The sequence below is a fragment of the Drosophila ficusphila genome, unplaced genomic scaffold (assembly GCF_018152265.1).
Source record: "Drosophila ficusphila isolate 14025-0441.05 unplaced genomic scaffold, ASM1815226v1 contig_286, whole genome shotgun sequence".
NCBI classification, from domain to species: domain Eukaryota; kingdom Metazoa; phylum Arthropoda; class Insecta; order Diptera; family Drosophilidae; genus Drosophila; species Drosophila ficusphila.
In genome coordinates this window covers 6,414,248-6,429,440 of record NW_025064189.1, presented here as the reverse complement: position 1 = coordinate 6,429,440, position 15,193 = coordinate 6,414,248, and the positions used below count along the sequence as shown (strand labels likewise).

The window sequence follows — 15,193 nt, the reverse complement described above, 5'->3', positions numbered from 1 at the left end:
TATAGAAGAACGATAAAATAGAAACAACCCCTTATATTGCAAACATGCATAAGTATATATATTAATGTGTGAGGGAGGGGTTAGCCCCCACAAAAAAAAAAAAAAAGCAACACAGAATAGTTGTAACGATTTTTTATATTAAAATATTTTTCAATATCTATTTAAAAGAAAATTACTAAGTATTTTAATGGCGGATTTGGACAAGAATTTCCAGATAAACAGTGGGGATTTGCTGAAATATTTAAGGTGGTTGTAATCCGAGGAAGAAGGATTACAAAATCTGGTTTTCCTTGGAAAGGTAGATCATCTCATTTTCAGGAAAAATCTTAAGTATTTTGCGAGAGTTCCGTTCTATATGCGAAAGTGCTCGTTAGTCTGTTGTTTTGAACTTTCACTAATCTCAAAATGTTTTCTTATTTACACAATCGAAACGTTTTCTATATATATTCACGTTGGGAAACCTATATATGAAGCCGAATAGATTGTGTTTGTCAATAATTCTTTGCATTTTGCAGTAAATATTTGCTATGAGTCAGAATGTGCGCACTATCAATCAGACTGTGCTAATCGATCAGTTGAGCTCAACAATTAGTCTAAATGGCTATCAATTTACGGGCGAAGCAATACAAACCGCACACCTTTAAAAAGTAATATAAACCCTATAACAGCCCTTAATAGTTGCATAACAGATTTAAAAAGAAAATTCCATCCTTAAGTAATTCTTTAGTCTGTTTTATATAAACTTTATTCGAATTATTATCTTTTTAAACACTTTCAAAAACAACAACGGTTGGGGTAATTTTGCTTTAGCATTTTTATTTAAATTTGTTTAAGTAATAGTGTCTAAATACTTAGGTGATTAACACAGTTCCGAAACTAATACATATTCCGTGTGGTTGCGGGGGAAAATCCTCTCGTGACTTAAAACAATATTCAATCGACAATTTATTTTTTTTAACTCAATGGAACGATCGCTGGGTGATCGTTGTTAGCTTTGATTTTATGCTATATAGACAGCCATAAGACGGTGAATCGAGGCAAAATTGGGATGCCAATTTAAGTACAGCATAATATCAGATCAAGATCCGTGTATTATATTATATATAGTCTATAGCTAGGTGGTTAACTACAGCTACCATTTGAGCCAATATCAGAGACGACATCGAGATGTGAAGAGAGGAAAAAACACGATTAACTGACTTTTGGCCCTTTGCTATTCCTGGCCATTAGAGTTTCTGAGATTTTGTGCGGCGCTGCTGGTGGAGGGCGTTGGTGAGCCGGGAGGCGTGGGAGTCCGCAAGGAGCGTTCGAAGTCCTCCGCCAGATCATCATCATCCCCTTCCTGCTGCCAACTGTCCAAAGCAGAGTCCACATCGAATTCGGGAAACTTTAGCGTTTCCCCCGTCACATCAACCAAACGAGATCGCAATCTCTGCGAGATCTCCTCCAGTTCCGTGTACTTTCTCTTTATGGCCTGACCCAACTGCAAGTGGCCTAGCTCCATGGATCTTTCGAACTGATCAATTACGTTATCCACACTTGTTGGTATGGGCTCCACATGCGCTTCTATCCCGCCAGTCACGCGGCCATTGAAGTCGACTATGTTGTGCCAACCGCTGGGAAAGCCGCCGCCCGGTTGTTTCTGGTTGAGATTCAGGGCAGCGAATCCTATTATGGCATCTTCATGGGGAGAGGGCTCAGTAGTGCCGTTGGGACTAACAATCGCCTTCTTCCATAGTTTCAGGATAAACAGTTTCTGGGGCTGTAGATAAAAATAAATTAGGAATCTTCGATGAATTTAAAGCATTTATTCTTACATTGCTGCGATAATCTCGGCTAACTTCCACCCGGAACTTGCTGAGCCACTGGGGCTTTGTGGATTTTGCCACAATCGGCGTGGCATAGACCAAACCCTCGTGCGACTTGTAAGTCTGACTATTGCAATTGAGAGCCTGAAAGGTCACATAGGTATTTGGCGGTTCGTTGGGTGGGAATCTCTTAGCGGCCGACTGACGTTTTGCCTGCTTCTTTGATTTTCCATAGCCGGGATTCAGGGGCAATCCAGCAGCTCCCACGATGCGCAGTTGAAAGCTGAAGTTACTGGGCGCCGGAGGAGTTGGTGGCGGTGGCATCACCGGAGTTGAGCTACTTGGAGTTGGAGCTGCTATGGCATTCTGTAGCATGTCCAGTAAGTCTGAGGTGCTACTTGGAGCCGGCAACTGATTGTTGTCCTGGTCGAAGCCGCGTTGCTGCTTCAGTTGGGCAATCTGCGACTCACTGCCGATGGCCAGGAGAACCTTGAGCTCTCCCAATGGCGATTGGGTATCTCCACTGACAATCGGAGCCCAGCCATCAATGGAAATCACTGGTAGCTAAAAGATATAAAGAGAACTTTATTAATCAAATAAAAAATTAAGCAAATGTATTGAACAAATAAATTGATTAAAAATGTACCTTACTAAAATAGAATAATAATTTCAACAATAAAAAGCTTAACCAGAAATAATCTGTTCTGTTCAAAAACCAGAAATAATCAGTTTTGTTTAGAAATTCTTTGCGACAAAGAATCTTTTTCAGATTTGTAGTCTTTCTCAAAATTAAATGAACTTGACATTGAACCTGAATGTACATATTTAAATAGACAATAATTATTATTACTGGGTAGAAATATAAAATCGAATTTTGGATATTAGGTTTTTGTCAATTTAAAGTGGTTATATTCGCACCTTTCCCTTGCACAGGTGATTGGTGATGCTGGCATCTCTGTAGGCGATGAAGAACTGGTGCAAAGGCAGCCGAACTACTCCACCCAAAGGACGCAGTTCCAGGATCAGCTGTTGACGTTCGACGCTCTGCAGGAAGCGCTCGTCGTTGATGATGGCAAACTGCTCCTGCAGCTCGAAAGATCCGCCATCGGTGATCTTCACCAGCAATTTATCGGATTGCCAGAAAGGCTGGAGCGATAACTCCTTGCAGGCGGTTTTATTCTCATCCGATAATTGACGCAGCTCCCCGGCATACAGATAGCCCCTGAGCAGACGGACTTTGTTGGTCTCCGCCATGAAGTTGACGCAATCCAAAATGCTCCTGTTGTTGTTGTTGGCTTTCGGAGGAGGGGGAGGCGGGGCTGGCGGCTGAGGGGGCGTTAAAACGGCCTTCGAGTTGCAGTTAACTGTAAATAGTTTAAAAGTCCCATGATTAGGATTGTGCATATAGTATATAGCAGATAGTAAAGCATGCAAAGCTGTATTAATCACAGATCAAAGTTCTTTCGAGGACCTTGAACTCGCAGATTTGAGTTAGACAAGCTTTAAGAACTGAATCAGCTGCGATCTCTGATCCTTGGGCCTTATCGCCTTGACGACAGACGATCGGACCCAAAAACCGATTCAAGCGGAACGAAAGATTGCGCCGGCAAGCGGGTAAAACCGGGTCAAATCGGTTATAGCACGTGTTCCACAAGCGGACAACTGACAACTTGGCCGACCACTGGAATCGAGTTGGCTAAAAATAGACCAACTAGATGTCAAAATGGCCCGATAATTGACTCATTATAAGCATCACAAGCGGTGGACACAGTGGGCAATGGGTGATTTAAATTATAAGGTTTTATGTTTTGTAAAAAAAAAAATAATAAAGATATTGGCAAACAAAGCATATATGACAAAAAAATGGCTAAAAGGATTTTTCCCCAAAACAAATAATTCATGAACCAAGTTAAAAAACAATTTTTAAATGGAAAACGAAACCCCATTTTTGAAATATTCCGTTGCTTTCGTAACTTTCTTCTCTTACATTTTTATGATTTAAAATTTTTGTCAATGTTTCTTTATAAAAGAAAAAATAACTTTTAAATAACCGTTGAATATTCTGGTAACTTAGCTAGCTCGATTTTTTTTTAATTTCTTCGACCCACTGTGCCTCATAAACACAAACAAAGCTGTTGGAAAACAAAATACATGTAGGTATGTTTCAAAATATAGCTGGGATAAAAAACATAAAACACGAAACAGATTTTTTTGTTTTTGATTTTGTTGATTGTTTTTTGTTTTGTTTTGTATTCTTTTTTGAAAATGAAAAGTATTTATTGACAGAATGATGGGCAGCACTTGGATAACGGCAATCAATAACATATAGAGTAAGTGCAGGAGGCGTGGGCGTGGTTGTGGGCGGCTCGTGTGGATTTGGTACTCATATTGGTAATCTTGTTGTTGGTGAAATTTGAAGTTGTTGTGGCTGTAGTCGTGTGGTTCAGCTTGTATCAGTTGTATTCGATTTGGGGGCCCAAGAATCAATGGTTCTTGCGATTGGCAACCACACGACATTAGTCATATATATTCACCTGCTGCCTTGTTTCCACTTTCGTTCTTTTGACCCGGTTGCTGCTTCTCCTGCTGCTGCTGTTCCGGGTTACCATTGAGGTTCTGCAGCAGACTGATCTTCACGTAGACGCTGCCCAAATGGACATCGCGACGCTTGATGGCAATGCACTTGCATTGCTCCAGAAGGGAGGCGTTGTACAGCTCCCTCAGCTCAAGGCGTCCCATGCCGAGCATTTCGTTGAGACAGGTGCCCGGTTCACGCCACCACACCGTAATGTCTACATGTCCGGCGCTTGTGTCCCGATCCTCCAAGTTCTTGTCCTCCATGTTCACCTGCCGCTGGGCCGTCTGCCCAAAGCGGGTGCACTGCGTCAGGCTCTGGAACTTCTCCGACTCGAACTGCATGATGTGGAACATCGGGTAGCGCGGCACCTTGCGTATCAAGTCCCCGGACAATTGGCATTCTACGGTGAAAATGGGTCGGACTTCGTTTTGAACCAGTTCCATGCGTTGTGTGCCCTCCGACTGCAAAGTGAGTGCCTCCAAGTGGAGCTGCAGAGCGTTGCAGCTGCGGAAAATCTCCGGCGTGATAACCAGCTCATCCTCCGAATCCTGGGCAATCTGCTCCGATTCGGTTTCCGGCCACAGGACCTGCTGTTGCTTCAACTTCAACTGCTCCGCAGAGGCAGCGGTGGCGAAAAGCGCCACCAGATCGGCGTCCAGTTTCTTCATGGCCTCCATTAGCTCAACGTTGCTGGCAGTGCCTGAAATTAAATTAAAACAATTTAGCTATTAGTTTTTATTCAGAATATTTGGGACATAGCATTAACATTTACAGGTTATTAAGTAAGGGAAGTAAGGCGACCCGATCTCCACGACGTGGGCTTTTGAATTGAATGTACGCATGGAAGATTTCGAAAAAGCCGGCTGAAAGGGGAGTACGAAAATGAAGAAAGAGAGAGCCCCCGGTAATCGCGTTCTATGCTTTGCTGTTAACACTTCTCTCACGCTCTCTCACGTGTTCGCGCTATCTCTCCATCACATGGGACCCTGCTTTTGAATTGGGTGGAGCACTCTAGATACCCTTACTAAATAATGATTTTAATAGGGAGTACCTACATACATAAGTGGAGTGACATTTAAATAAGTGCAGTTAATACCTGCAAATATATTATTGATGTTAAGTATCCATGCATTTATACATATATTGAAAACCTCTTAAGGAAATGGATTTTTAAATGTTATGATATTATTGTTAACAATTTTTTCCCCGAATTGCCCTCGGACCAACACTCCTATAAAGAGTATCTAAAATTGAGAGACTCCACCACCCTGTATGTTGATTCTCTTTTAGCATAAGCGAAAAAGCGAAACCAGACCCAAATTTATTTTTTGCATAAATTCGCCTGACATTGGCAAAGTTCAACGGCAAGAGGAAATAAAATTGCCAACTGTCCTCGAGAGCATTATCCACTCAAAATCACCCAAAGCGAAAAGGTCAAAGTGTTATCGGTCAGCGGGAAAATTTTTTGTACCGATTTCTTCGCCTGGTAACGCGCTTCATTTTCGATTGGCTCCAAGATAATTGATAAGAGACGCCTGATGCTAGTTCAATGACATAATATTGCGATTTCGTATGGGTTCCGGTACAGTAGCAATAGTGGGATTAGTTTGTAGATGGTTTTAAGCTTGTGCAACTAGCGATTTCCTTCCAGTTCTGCGTCATCCGGCATTCGCAACGCTAATTAAAACCCATAGAAATTCACACGGCATTAGCAAAGTAGTGAAATAACAAGAGAGAGGGGGCCAGACATCGTATCAAGGCAAGGCTTATCGATTTCGACCCGCCTCCACCCCAATATTTCTCTCCGTGTAGCAACAAAGTATCTGAAAAAGTATCTCTCTCTCAGTTTCGCGCTTAATGTTTATTTGCAAGTCGCTACTTTTTTTTGCCGATTCGCGGGAACATATGTACATATGTTCGAAATGTTTAATATGCTTCGCTGATAAGAATGGCGGACCTCTAGTCTCGGCAAAGAATCGAAATTGAAGGCCAATGGCAGAAAAACCCTGACGCAGTCGACAAAAGCAGAAAAAAGTAAAAAAAAAAAAAAAAAAAGAAAAAAGTCAGCAAAACGAGATACAAAACAGCAAAATCCCTGAGCTTGGCAACATATAGTGAGATAAAAGTTATGTGCCACTGAAAGTTTGTGGCAGGAGCGGTTTATCAGAAAATGTGCGAAATATTTAGGCGTTCAAAAAAGGACTTCAGAGTGAACTATCACAAAATTAATTATTTATAAAATTTGATATATGTATATGAAGGTATTCCTTTATAAATACATATAATATAGCCTTTGAATATAATTTGTATTTAGCACCCTTTTTCGTTAACTGTTGCCTTATTAATCCGGCCCTGCATATCGGTTAAACAATATTTATCCACACAACGCCTGCTCTCACATTCTCCCAATGTTTTCAGTTTTTTTTAGAGAGTGAGAGAATCGGTTTTCGCCTGCACGTGTCTCAGTACAATCACACTATTTTCTGATTTTTATGGGCTTTCTTTCGATGGATTCGCCTTTTCAAATGGAAAGTTTTCGGGTTTGCCTGTGTTTGAACAAAACCTAAAAAAAAGAGCTACTACATTTGCCCATCAGGAATATTCGTTTGCCAAGTGATTGGGAAATATGGGACTTCAGGGGAGCTTGGTCTATTTTTGGACTTCTGCAATTGTTGTTAATAAATTATCTTTTGGCAATTTTTGTTTGCCACTGATTGGACGGTGCTGATGAGCAAAACAAACAAAACCACAGACTCTTACGTAAGAGTCAATAAACTGTTGTGAATTTTCCGCTTAAAAATAAAGAAGAGCCAAATCAAAATTTATAAATAAATAGCAGGGAAATGCCAAGAAAAATAAAAACAAAAACCAAAATAAACAGACGCGGTCGTCGACTGAGAAGCTAAGGAAAAGTGTCTGATTAAATGACGACAACGGTCGACATAGCGTCTATATAATTTAACCCACTAAATCACAAATTTGCACGTATTTTAGTACGGGTTGAAAAGGTAAAAGAAAGAATTTTATTGTTGTTTTTGGTTTTTAGTTTATGTGTTTTTTTGTTTCAGGCAAACTTTGTATACAAAACAAAAGAGGCAAATATTTTTTATAACTATAAAATTAATACTTATGTATTTATATCAGGGATTAGTTTAGCATATTTATATACATTTATTTAAACTAGGAATCATCCATCTCGATGATATACTTTATGGCGGAGAATTCCTGTTTCTTGCCTTTTAAAGACTTTTCCTCTGGAATACAAGAGGCTATTATGATGCTGATAAACACAAACATTGCCCCCAGCATAAAGGGACCCGGTATAGTTCGATTTCCACGTAAACTCCCAAGTAAAATACTATCTTCACTTATGTCCATATCGGAAAGGTAAAAGATAATACCAAAAAAGGCGGGTCCAAGGCCATTACACAATCCCGACATTCCTGCGATCATTCCTTGAACAGCTCCCTGACTTTCACCCTCCGTATAAAGGGAAACGTAAACGCTTACGGCCGGAAAAGTAATGGAACTCAAGGCGGCCACATTTCCAGCCAGCCACATTTGCCACTTTTCATTTCCAACGGCGTACAGAACCAATTGCAGCATCTCCAATAGCAGACCCAATATTATCGCCTTCTTGGCCCCGATATTTTTTACTATTGATCCCAAAGTCACATTCACCGATATGCTCAAAATGGCCATAAAAGCCACCAAAACAGAGAGCTCCACGAAATCAAATCCCATTGTTAGTTTAAGGTAAGCCGGTACACTGGAATATTCCCCAGCTTCGGGCAGTAAGAACATAAAGACCACGATGCACAACAGCAGGATATTGGTATCCGAACCCACTCTTCGTAGGGATAAGAACGGATCCGCTTGTTTCCAGCTCAATCCGGTGGATCGAACTTTTTGAGGTAAACTTTCCGGTACAGCAAACAGCACAAAAATCACATTCGCTGAAGAGACGAGCGTGGCTATAAGCACTACGGTGTTAATTCCATAAAGATCCATTATAAGGTTACCCAAAGCTGGGGCGATTACCAAACTGGCGGCAAAGGTGGCCGACACCATGCCATAAGATCTGGAGCGTTCCTCTTTCGTGGTAACATCGGCCACATAGGCAAAAACCACCGAGAAGGTCACGCCCAAAACTCCACTAATCGAGCTGATCACAAAGAACCACCAGTTATCAATCGTCATCATCGGGATCGGTAAACAAGTGAAGATCACTGTTATCAGAAGCAGCAACTTCCGTCCATAAATATCCGATAAAGCTCCAATCAAAGGGGCGGACAAAAAGGACAGTATTCCCTTGACACCCATCACCAAACCGTTCATCAGTAAAGTGTGATCCGGAAAGGTCTCCTTCAGACTGCCAATCATCGGCATTGTCAGCAGACCCCAGGCGAAATATTCCAGGAAAACCACTATCAGAATGTGGGCAACACTAGGCTTTCCGATCCCTGAAATCGACGCTAGAGTTACGAGTAGTTTTTTCAGGCTTAGCTTAGCCATATCTCTGTTTTATGGTGAGAGTTGAAAGAGAACTAAACTTTGCAGTCGAGGTCTAACTGAAATTACTTTTTTATGGTCTTCTAGCGGAGCTAATATCTTTTAGAGTGGGATTTGATAGTTGTCGCAAACTCAGTTCAAAAAGATTTAACAACTTGAAAGTGAATATAGTGTAAATAAGTTTATGTTTGTTTGTTGAGATTATCCAGAAATCCATTTTTGTTGAGTTTATAATATAATCTCATTTAATAGATTTTCTCTCAAGTGACTAACACGAGATTATCTGAGTCTTATCTGATCATTTAAAATCCAGAAAGTTTCGAGAATGTAAAGTATTCATCTAGATTTTTTTTATTGTTTGTTCTTTTTTTTATTGACATTACATTTTTACATTATTGCTTGTTTTCATCAGAGGTTCCCGTTCTTCTTCATATTTTATCATAACATTCTTGAATTTCTTGTGTTTAATTTTACAAGGGTCTTTTCTTAGTAAACAAGTTAAGATGATTGCCACAAATACGCCACAGGAACATAAAACAAAAGGCATGGGAATTGGTGCAATAACCTTTTCAGCATTTTTCGAATCCTCCTGGAAAATGTAAAAGAGCACTCCGAATATGGCGGGTCCCAATCCATCGCTTAAACTCTCGATCCCGGAGATAATGCCCATAACAACGCCTTGATGGTCCTCATTGGCGTAAATGGAAACCACCGAATTGGTTGCAGCTGGAATAATGGTGGCTATGGCAAATAGAACCCCTCCCAACCAGAACATCCAATGCTGCGTTCCAAAGCCACAGAACAGCAGGTTCAACATCAGGAAAATCAAACCTAATCGGATTGACCAATTGGCACCAATTAGATTTGTAATATGGCCCAGGAGGAGATTTGAAGTGATGCTAAGAACAGACAGCATTCCCAACATCAAGGACACCTCTTCATATTCAAATCCAATCACGTATTTTAGATAAACCGGAGCAATTGAATCTACGCCTGCCAATGGCCAACATGAAAGGAATGATATAAGGTATATCACAATCAGTGTTTTATCCTCAAGACTTCTTTTTAGCACTGCCCAGAGATCGGAGGATTTAATGTTCTTATCATTGTTGTTTTCTTCTTCGACATCAGTATGAATCACCTTAGATACTAACAAATTCCGCTCCTTTTTACCATTTTGAATTAAATTTATGGACTGCTCTTCCATATAATTTAGGTTAATGATGTGATAGTTGGATTCCCCATATAAATTCTTGTTACTTTCTTGAAGATTTAAAGAAAGTTTTTCCTCCTGGCTTGGAACCTCTTCATCCTCATCATTCTGTCTCTGGCTTAAATCATCTTTTATAAGCATCTGGTTAATACCCTCCTCTTCTAGATTAAGGCTCTTATCCTTCCAAACCAAACTCTCCGGTACTCCAAAAATGATGAATAAAATATTTAGTAGGCCAGTAATGGTGGCGAATAAAATAACTACTTCAGAGCCAAAGGATTTCATTAGGGAATTCCCAAAAAGGGGGGAAAATCCCTGGCCGGCGAAAAAACTGGCGGATATCATGCCATATCCTTTGTATCGATCCGCCAAACTAGTGCAATCCGCGACATAGGCCAAGGATGCAGAGTAAGTACTGCCGAATACTGAGCTCAAGGCAAGTATCACAAAGTACCACCAACTTTTCATCATCATTAAGGGAATTGGTGAGTAGGTGGTTACTACAGCGAGAAGCATCACAACTTTTCTTCCCCGGATATCGGAAATAGAGCCCATGATTGGGGTGGCCACAAAGGACAAGATTCCCCGGACTCCATACACCAATCCATCGACGAGCAGTACGCGATTTCCAAAGCATTCGGAGAGTTTCTCAATAGATGGAACAGTGAGTAGTCCCCAGGAAAAGTAGTGGATAAAGGTCACGATCACCGCGTGCCAAACACTTGGTTCTCCGAATCCCGAAGGCTTGACCAATATTTTCACCAGAGAATTGAACAACTTGAGCTGCACCATTATAAACAATCCACTTACGAACTGACCAAAGCCAAATAGTTTGACAACTCTAGTTCAGAATTCAATTTATACGCCTCGTAGCTTTTTAACATAAATAGTTACGGCTGCACTGAAAAAACACATTTCGATTGCAATTTAGTATTTGAAATGTTATTTCAACTTGAAAAACATTTTTTGACTTGGCACTGTAGGCACTAAAAGGTTAAATAGGCTTAAAGACCAAAGTTCTATTGTGAATCACCAGAATGTGCAATTTGTTTATGTTGAAAACTATTATTCTACCCAATTTCACAATGAAACGTCATGCAAAAAGAAAATAAATACACTTGAAGAACACACAAAATAATACTCTTGCTTTCAATAACAAACATTTGAAGGGATTTGGTTGTGTATGTAAAAATTGGTATTCAAAAAAGTCATTCAAGCTAATTATAGAGGTAAAGATTTTCCTCTCTTGGGACACAGAAAAATATTTACCCAAGCTCAAAACATTTTCACGAAAAAAATGTTTTTAAACCTTTTAAACAAATTCTAACTTGACTGACATTTCGTTTTTATAAATATATTTCCTCATATTTTCGTGCAGTGTCTTTAATTTTAGTTGGTATATGCATACTAAAATACAAATGCACTTTCAGAAGGCGTCTTATAATGTTCGCGGATAAACAGTCGAATTTCCTTTAAGCAAAAACTTCCCTGTATTGTAAAATAAAAATCAAACTGAGATGGTACATAGCTACAATTCGAAAAGGTTCAAAAAACATTTTCTGTATTTCAAGATCTTTATCTATGATACATATGTAGATCCTCAGGGAAGATCCTAATTTATATGTGACAAATTTGTGGTAGCTTTGTTTACTTAAGAACAACTTTTTTATTAAACTCACCTGCAATAAGTTCGCCGCTCTGCTGATCCTGCAGCATTGGGATCACCTGCTCCCCGCCAGATGGCGCTTCCTGTACATCATCTTTTGGCGCATGGGCGGTGGGGGCGTGGCCCTGAGTGGGCGGGGGCGGTGGCTCGGCGAAAAGCATCTCGAAGCGCAGCCGGCGTGTTTGGCTTTGACCGACTCTCAGCTGCTGTTGCTGTTGCACTTGTTCGAGCGGGCCACCGATCTCCAGGTGACGATATAGAGCATAAATTTTGGTTTTATGCTCGAAATGGCTCCAAGTGCCGTAATTAGTGGCGTATTTGTTGCTGTTCTCGTGATTGCAGCCTGCCCTTGTGACGTCACAGCAGCTGGCTGAGACAACGGCGACAATTTCGATGGCGGGACGACGTGTATAGTCTAAAAATAAGACAAGGCTTTTTTTGCTGTGCACACGGGGAACCTTCTTCTTCTTATTATTTTTTCTTTGCTTCTTATCCTTCTCCCCTTTCCGATTTGTATCCTTCTTTCCTTGCTGATATTTTTTTAACCTCTCTTTTCGACAGTGCTTTTTATGCTCTTTAACTTGATTTTGTTGTTTTTGCGGCACTCTCTGTGGCCCTTCTTCCTTTTTTTCCCTTCTCTTCCTGCTGTTTGTTGTTGCTGATTGTTTGACCTTTCCTTTTGGCCAAGCTTTCTGCCTTTGCCGAAGTCGTTGCCTCTGCTGGTCTCACAGCTGATGCCGCCCGCTTTAACCCTCCCTTGGCCCAACGAGCCAAATTTCACCGTAACTTCCGAGGACAACGCTGAATCCGGATTCGCCCTGATCGATTTTATGCCTTTGCGGCTTTCCTTTGGCGAATTTTTCGCCTCCTGGCTTTTATTGCTTTTCCGCTTTTCACAAGTTACATTCGTTGACGACCGTGGGAATTCTGCTATCATAATTTTTATGCACTTATGCCATAATTATCAATCACTCTCACGCACACACGCACAAATCGCGAAAAGAGAGGCGACCGCGCGCTTATTTTGCTGTTGTTTATTCGTTAACCAAGCTGAAAAGTTAAAAATCTTTACACACACACACACATTCAGGGAGAGAAAAAAATGAGAAATCGAATTTTCCGTACTATGATTTTCCGGCCATAAATCTGCACTGGCGTAAGTTTCGGGGAAAACTGGTGAAAACGATAGCGTCAATGTCTATCGATTAATCGTGAGTCCGGGCAGATGGGCTGCTAAATGGCAGAAAAGCTCCTGTTCGCAAAGGAAGAAAAAAAACTGAGAGGAAAACGACGAAGCTTGCCGACAATTTGTGATGTTGCCAGACTGTTCAGATGACGTTTGTTTTGGTTTTGCAGCCGGGTCGTTGCCACCTGAGGAAAACACTAAAAATACCAAAATAAGGATCGTGCTGCCAACTTGGGGTTATTTGGCTATTTGAATTTTTTTTTAAATGGTTGATTACTTAAAAAATATATTTCAATATTTTTATATAGATTTTATATTTATTTCAAAAATCTTTGCCCATTTTTAGCAAAAGCCCCTGAAGCGCAATTTAACATTTTTTTTGTATACTAAGAAAACCATAGTCCTTAAGTTTTCGACTTCTCTTTATTGACGCTTCGCCTTAAACAATTCCAACTAAAATTTTCAATCAACACAGACAGCAGCCACATTTTGCTTAGGCAAACAGACGCAGTTCGTCGCGCGCCTCGATGCACTTGGGCGGCGAGGGTGTCTCGAATTCGCCGAGCTCGGCATCGTAGTAGAGGGCAGCGCGGTACGGACGCAGCTCCCACGGCACCTGCTGCTCCATGGTGGTCAGCGTGACGCCCAGATCCTCCAGGGTGGGCACTCCGGTCAGCACCTTATCGGTCACAGCCTCGCGCTCGATGCGAGAGGGATGCAGACCACCGATCGGGGTGCCGGGGCAGATCCAGCTGTTCAGCTTGGCCTTCAGCAGGAAGGTGGGGTCCCAGCGCATGTCGTAGCGCATGTAGCCCCAGCGCTTCTGGTCTTTGCGCATCAGACGGTGGAACCAGTCGACCAGTTCGCTCAGCTGGTAGCGTTTGGGTCTAAAAATGATAAAAGAAATCCAAAGTTAATTCCAAGAGATTTAAAAGGGTAATGAAGAATTGGACGGCTTGACTTACCCCACAGCCTGGTAGATGCGACCGGCACTGTCCGGATCCTTGGCGGCGTTGATGATGGCCTGGGCCACGTCCGAAACGAAAACGGGCTGCTTCACAGTCTTTTCGCCCTTGTGCCACAGCGGCATCGAGCGGAACTGACGACGCCAAATGTGGGCATAGTAGCGCAAGAAGCGATCCTCGGAGCCGTAGATGTCCGCGGGACGGATGATCGTGGCGTTGGGGAAGGCGTCGCGCACGCGCAGTTCTCCCTCGTACTTGCTCTTCAGCCACTCGCTGCCGCCCTTGACGTACAAATCCTTGGGATTGGCTTCCACGTTCAGGGAAGACAGGTGGATCAAGCGCTCCACGCCAGCCTCGCGGGCAATTCTAATTAAATAGAGAAAATGAATATTCAATAGTAAACCTCATGATATGATATTCACCTAGCGATCCTCTCGGCTCCGCTGACATGGACATCCTTGAACTTAAAGTTCTTGGTCTCGAAATCCCTGCCCACCAGGTTGATGACTACGTTCGAGTGTTTAACAGCCTCGCGAATGGAAGTGGGGTCCTCCAGATTGTAGAAGTGGAACAGCACTTGGCCGAGATCACCGGTGACCTTTAGGCGGATAACTTCCGAATCGTCACCGCGGTAGGGCAGGATCATCTGGGTGCCTGACTTGCCCAGCTTATTGCACACATAGCGACCCACGAATCCGGTGGCTCCAAAAACCGTGGCTACGATTCCATTGAAACTGCTTCGTCCGCCAGTTCCGCGCTTCATGGCAGCCGGGTTTGTGGTCTTCAGAGGGCGTGGGCCATCCTCCGGCGGTGCAGAGGCAGCTGAGTAGCTCCTCAGGCACAAAACTCCAACGACGCCACTGCCATGGTGTTCTGAATATCCGAGAATCAGTCGAAAATGAACCAAAAATTAGCCACAACATTGCTGCCAGTGCCTCATATTACATAATTTGTTTGCCCGGCTGTTTTTGCACGCAGGCAACCGTACTCACTGGCCAGCTGCAGATTACGGGTTAGTACTATGGCGGCCATTTCGTACCGGCGCACTGGACCAACTCGATTGGGTTAAATAAACGCTTAAAATCCTATTTTATTTCGGGCAGTTTTGCTCCAAGCCAGTGCGACCGTGTCTAGACCATCGAAATATACCCCAGTAGGGTGACCATTTACCTAGAATATACTTAATAAAAATTAAAACATAACATAATATGTCAAATGTAAAGTAAAGCGGTGTTGCCATACTGTGGTGCATAATAGAGTTTGAA

General features: G+C 42.0%; 4 protein-coding genes across 6 annotated transcripts; all 4 read right to left on the bottom strand.

Annotated features, from left to right (window-relative positions):
• Nucleotides 1-790: 790 nt before the first annotated feature.
• LOC108100427 lies at nucleotides 791-13,089 on the bottom strand. 3 transcript variants are annotated; one of them, XM_017204332.2, is made up of 5 exons: nucleotides 11,791-12,493; nucleotides 4,343-5,086; nucleotides 2,727-3,172; nucleotides 1,818-2,372; nucleotides 791-1,762 (listed from the first exon to the last, which is right to left on the bottom strand). In XM_017204332.2, exons 1-5 carry the CDS (start codon nucleotides 11,936-11,938, stop codon nucleotides 1,214-1,216), a joined length of 2,442 nt encoding a protein of 813 aa, XP_017059821.2. In that variant the 5' UTR covers nucleotides 11,939-12,493; the 3' UTR covers nucleotides 791-1,213. The 3 variants fall into 3 exon arrangements, with proteins under 3 accessions (XP_017059821.2, XP_017059823.1, XP_017059824.1); XM_017204334.2 differs by lacking the exon at nucleotides 11,791-12,493 and adding an exon at nucleotides 5,159-5,258; XM_017204335.2 differs by lacking the exons at nucleotides 4,343-5,086; nucleotides 11,791-12,493 and adding an exon at nucleotides 12,903-13,089.
• LOC108100430 (hippocampus abundant transcript-like protein 1) lies at nucleotides 7,387-8,913 on the bottom strand. The gene has a single exon (XM_017204340.2). It carries the CDS (start codon nucleotides 8,899-8,901, stop codon nucleotides 7,567-7,569), a length of 1,335 nt encoding a protein of 444 aa, XP_017059829.1. The 5' UTR covers nucleotides 8,902-8,913; the 3' UTR covers nucleotides 7,387-7,566.
• Nucleotides 9,222-11,305, bottom strand: LOC108100428 (hippocampus abundant transcript 1 protein). Its single transcript, XM_043207834.1, has one exon. The coding sequence runs from the start codon at nucleotides 10,901-10,903 to the stop codon at nucleotides 9,278-9,280; it is 1,626 nt and encodes a 541-aa protein (XP_043063769.1). The 5' UTR covers nucleotides 10,904-11,305; the 3' UTR covers nucleotides 9,222-9,277.
• Nucleotides 13,090-13,367: 278 nt separating the features above from the next.
• Nucleotides 13,368-15,081, bottom strand: LOC108100702 (NADH dehydrogenase [ubiquinone] 1 alpha subcomplex subunit 9, mitochondrial). The gene is made up of 4 exons (XM_017204727.2): nucleotides 14,921-15,081; nucleotides 14,351-14,801; nucleotides 13,929-14,294; nucleotides 13,368-13,850 (listed from the first exon to the last, which is right to left on the bottom strand). Exons 1-4 carry the CDS (start codon nucleotides 14,958-14,960, stop codon nucleotides 13,457-13,459), a joined length of 1,251 nt encoding a protein of 416 aa, XP_017060216.1. The 5' UTR covers nucleotides 14,961-15,081; the 3' UTR covers nucleotides 13,368-13,456.
• Nucleotides 15,082-15,193: the final 112 nt, after the last annotated feature.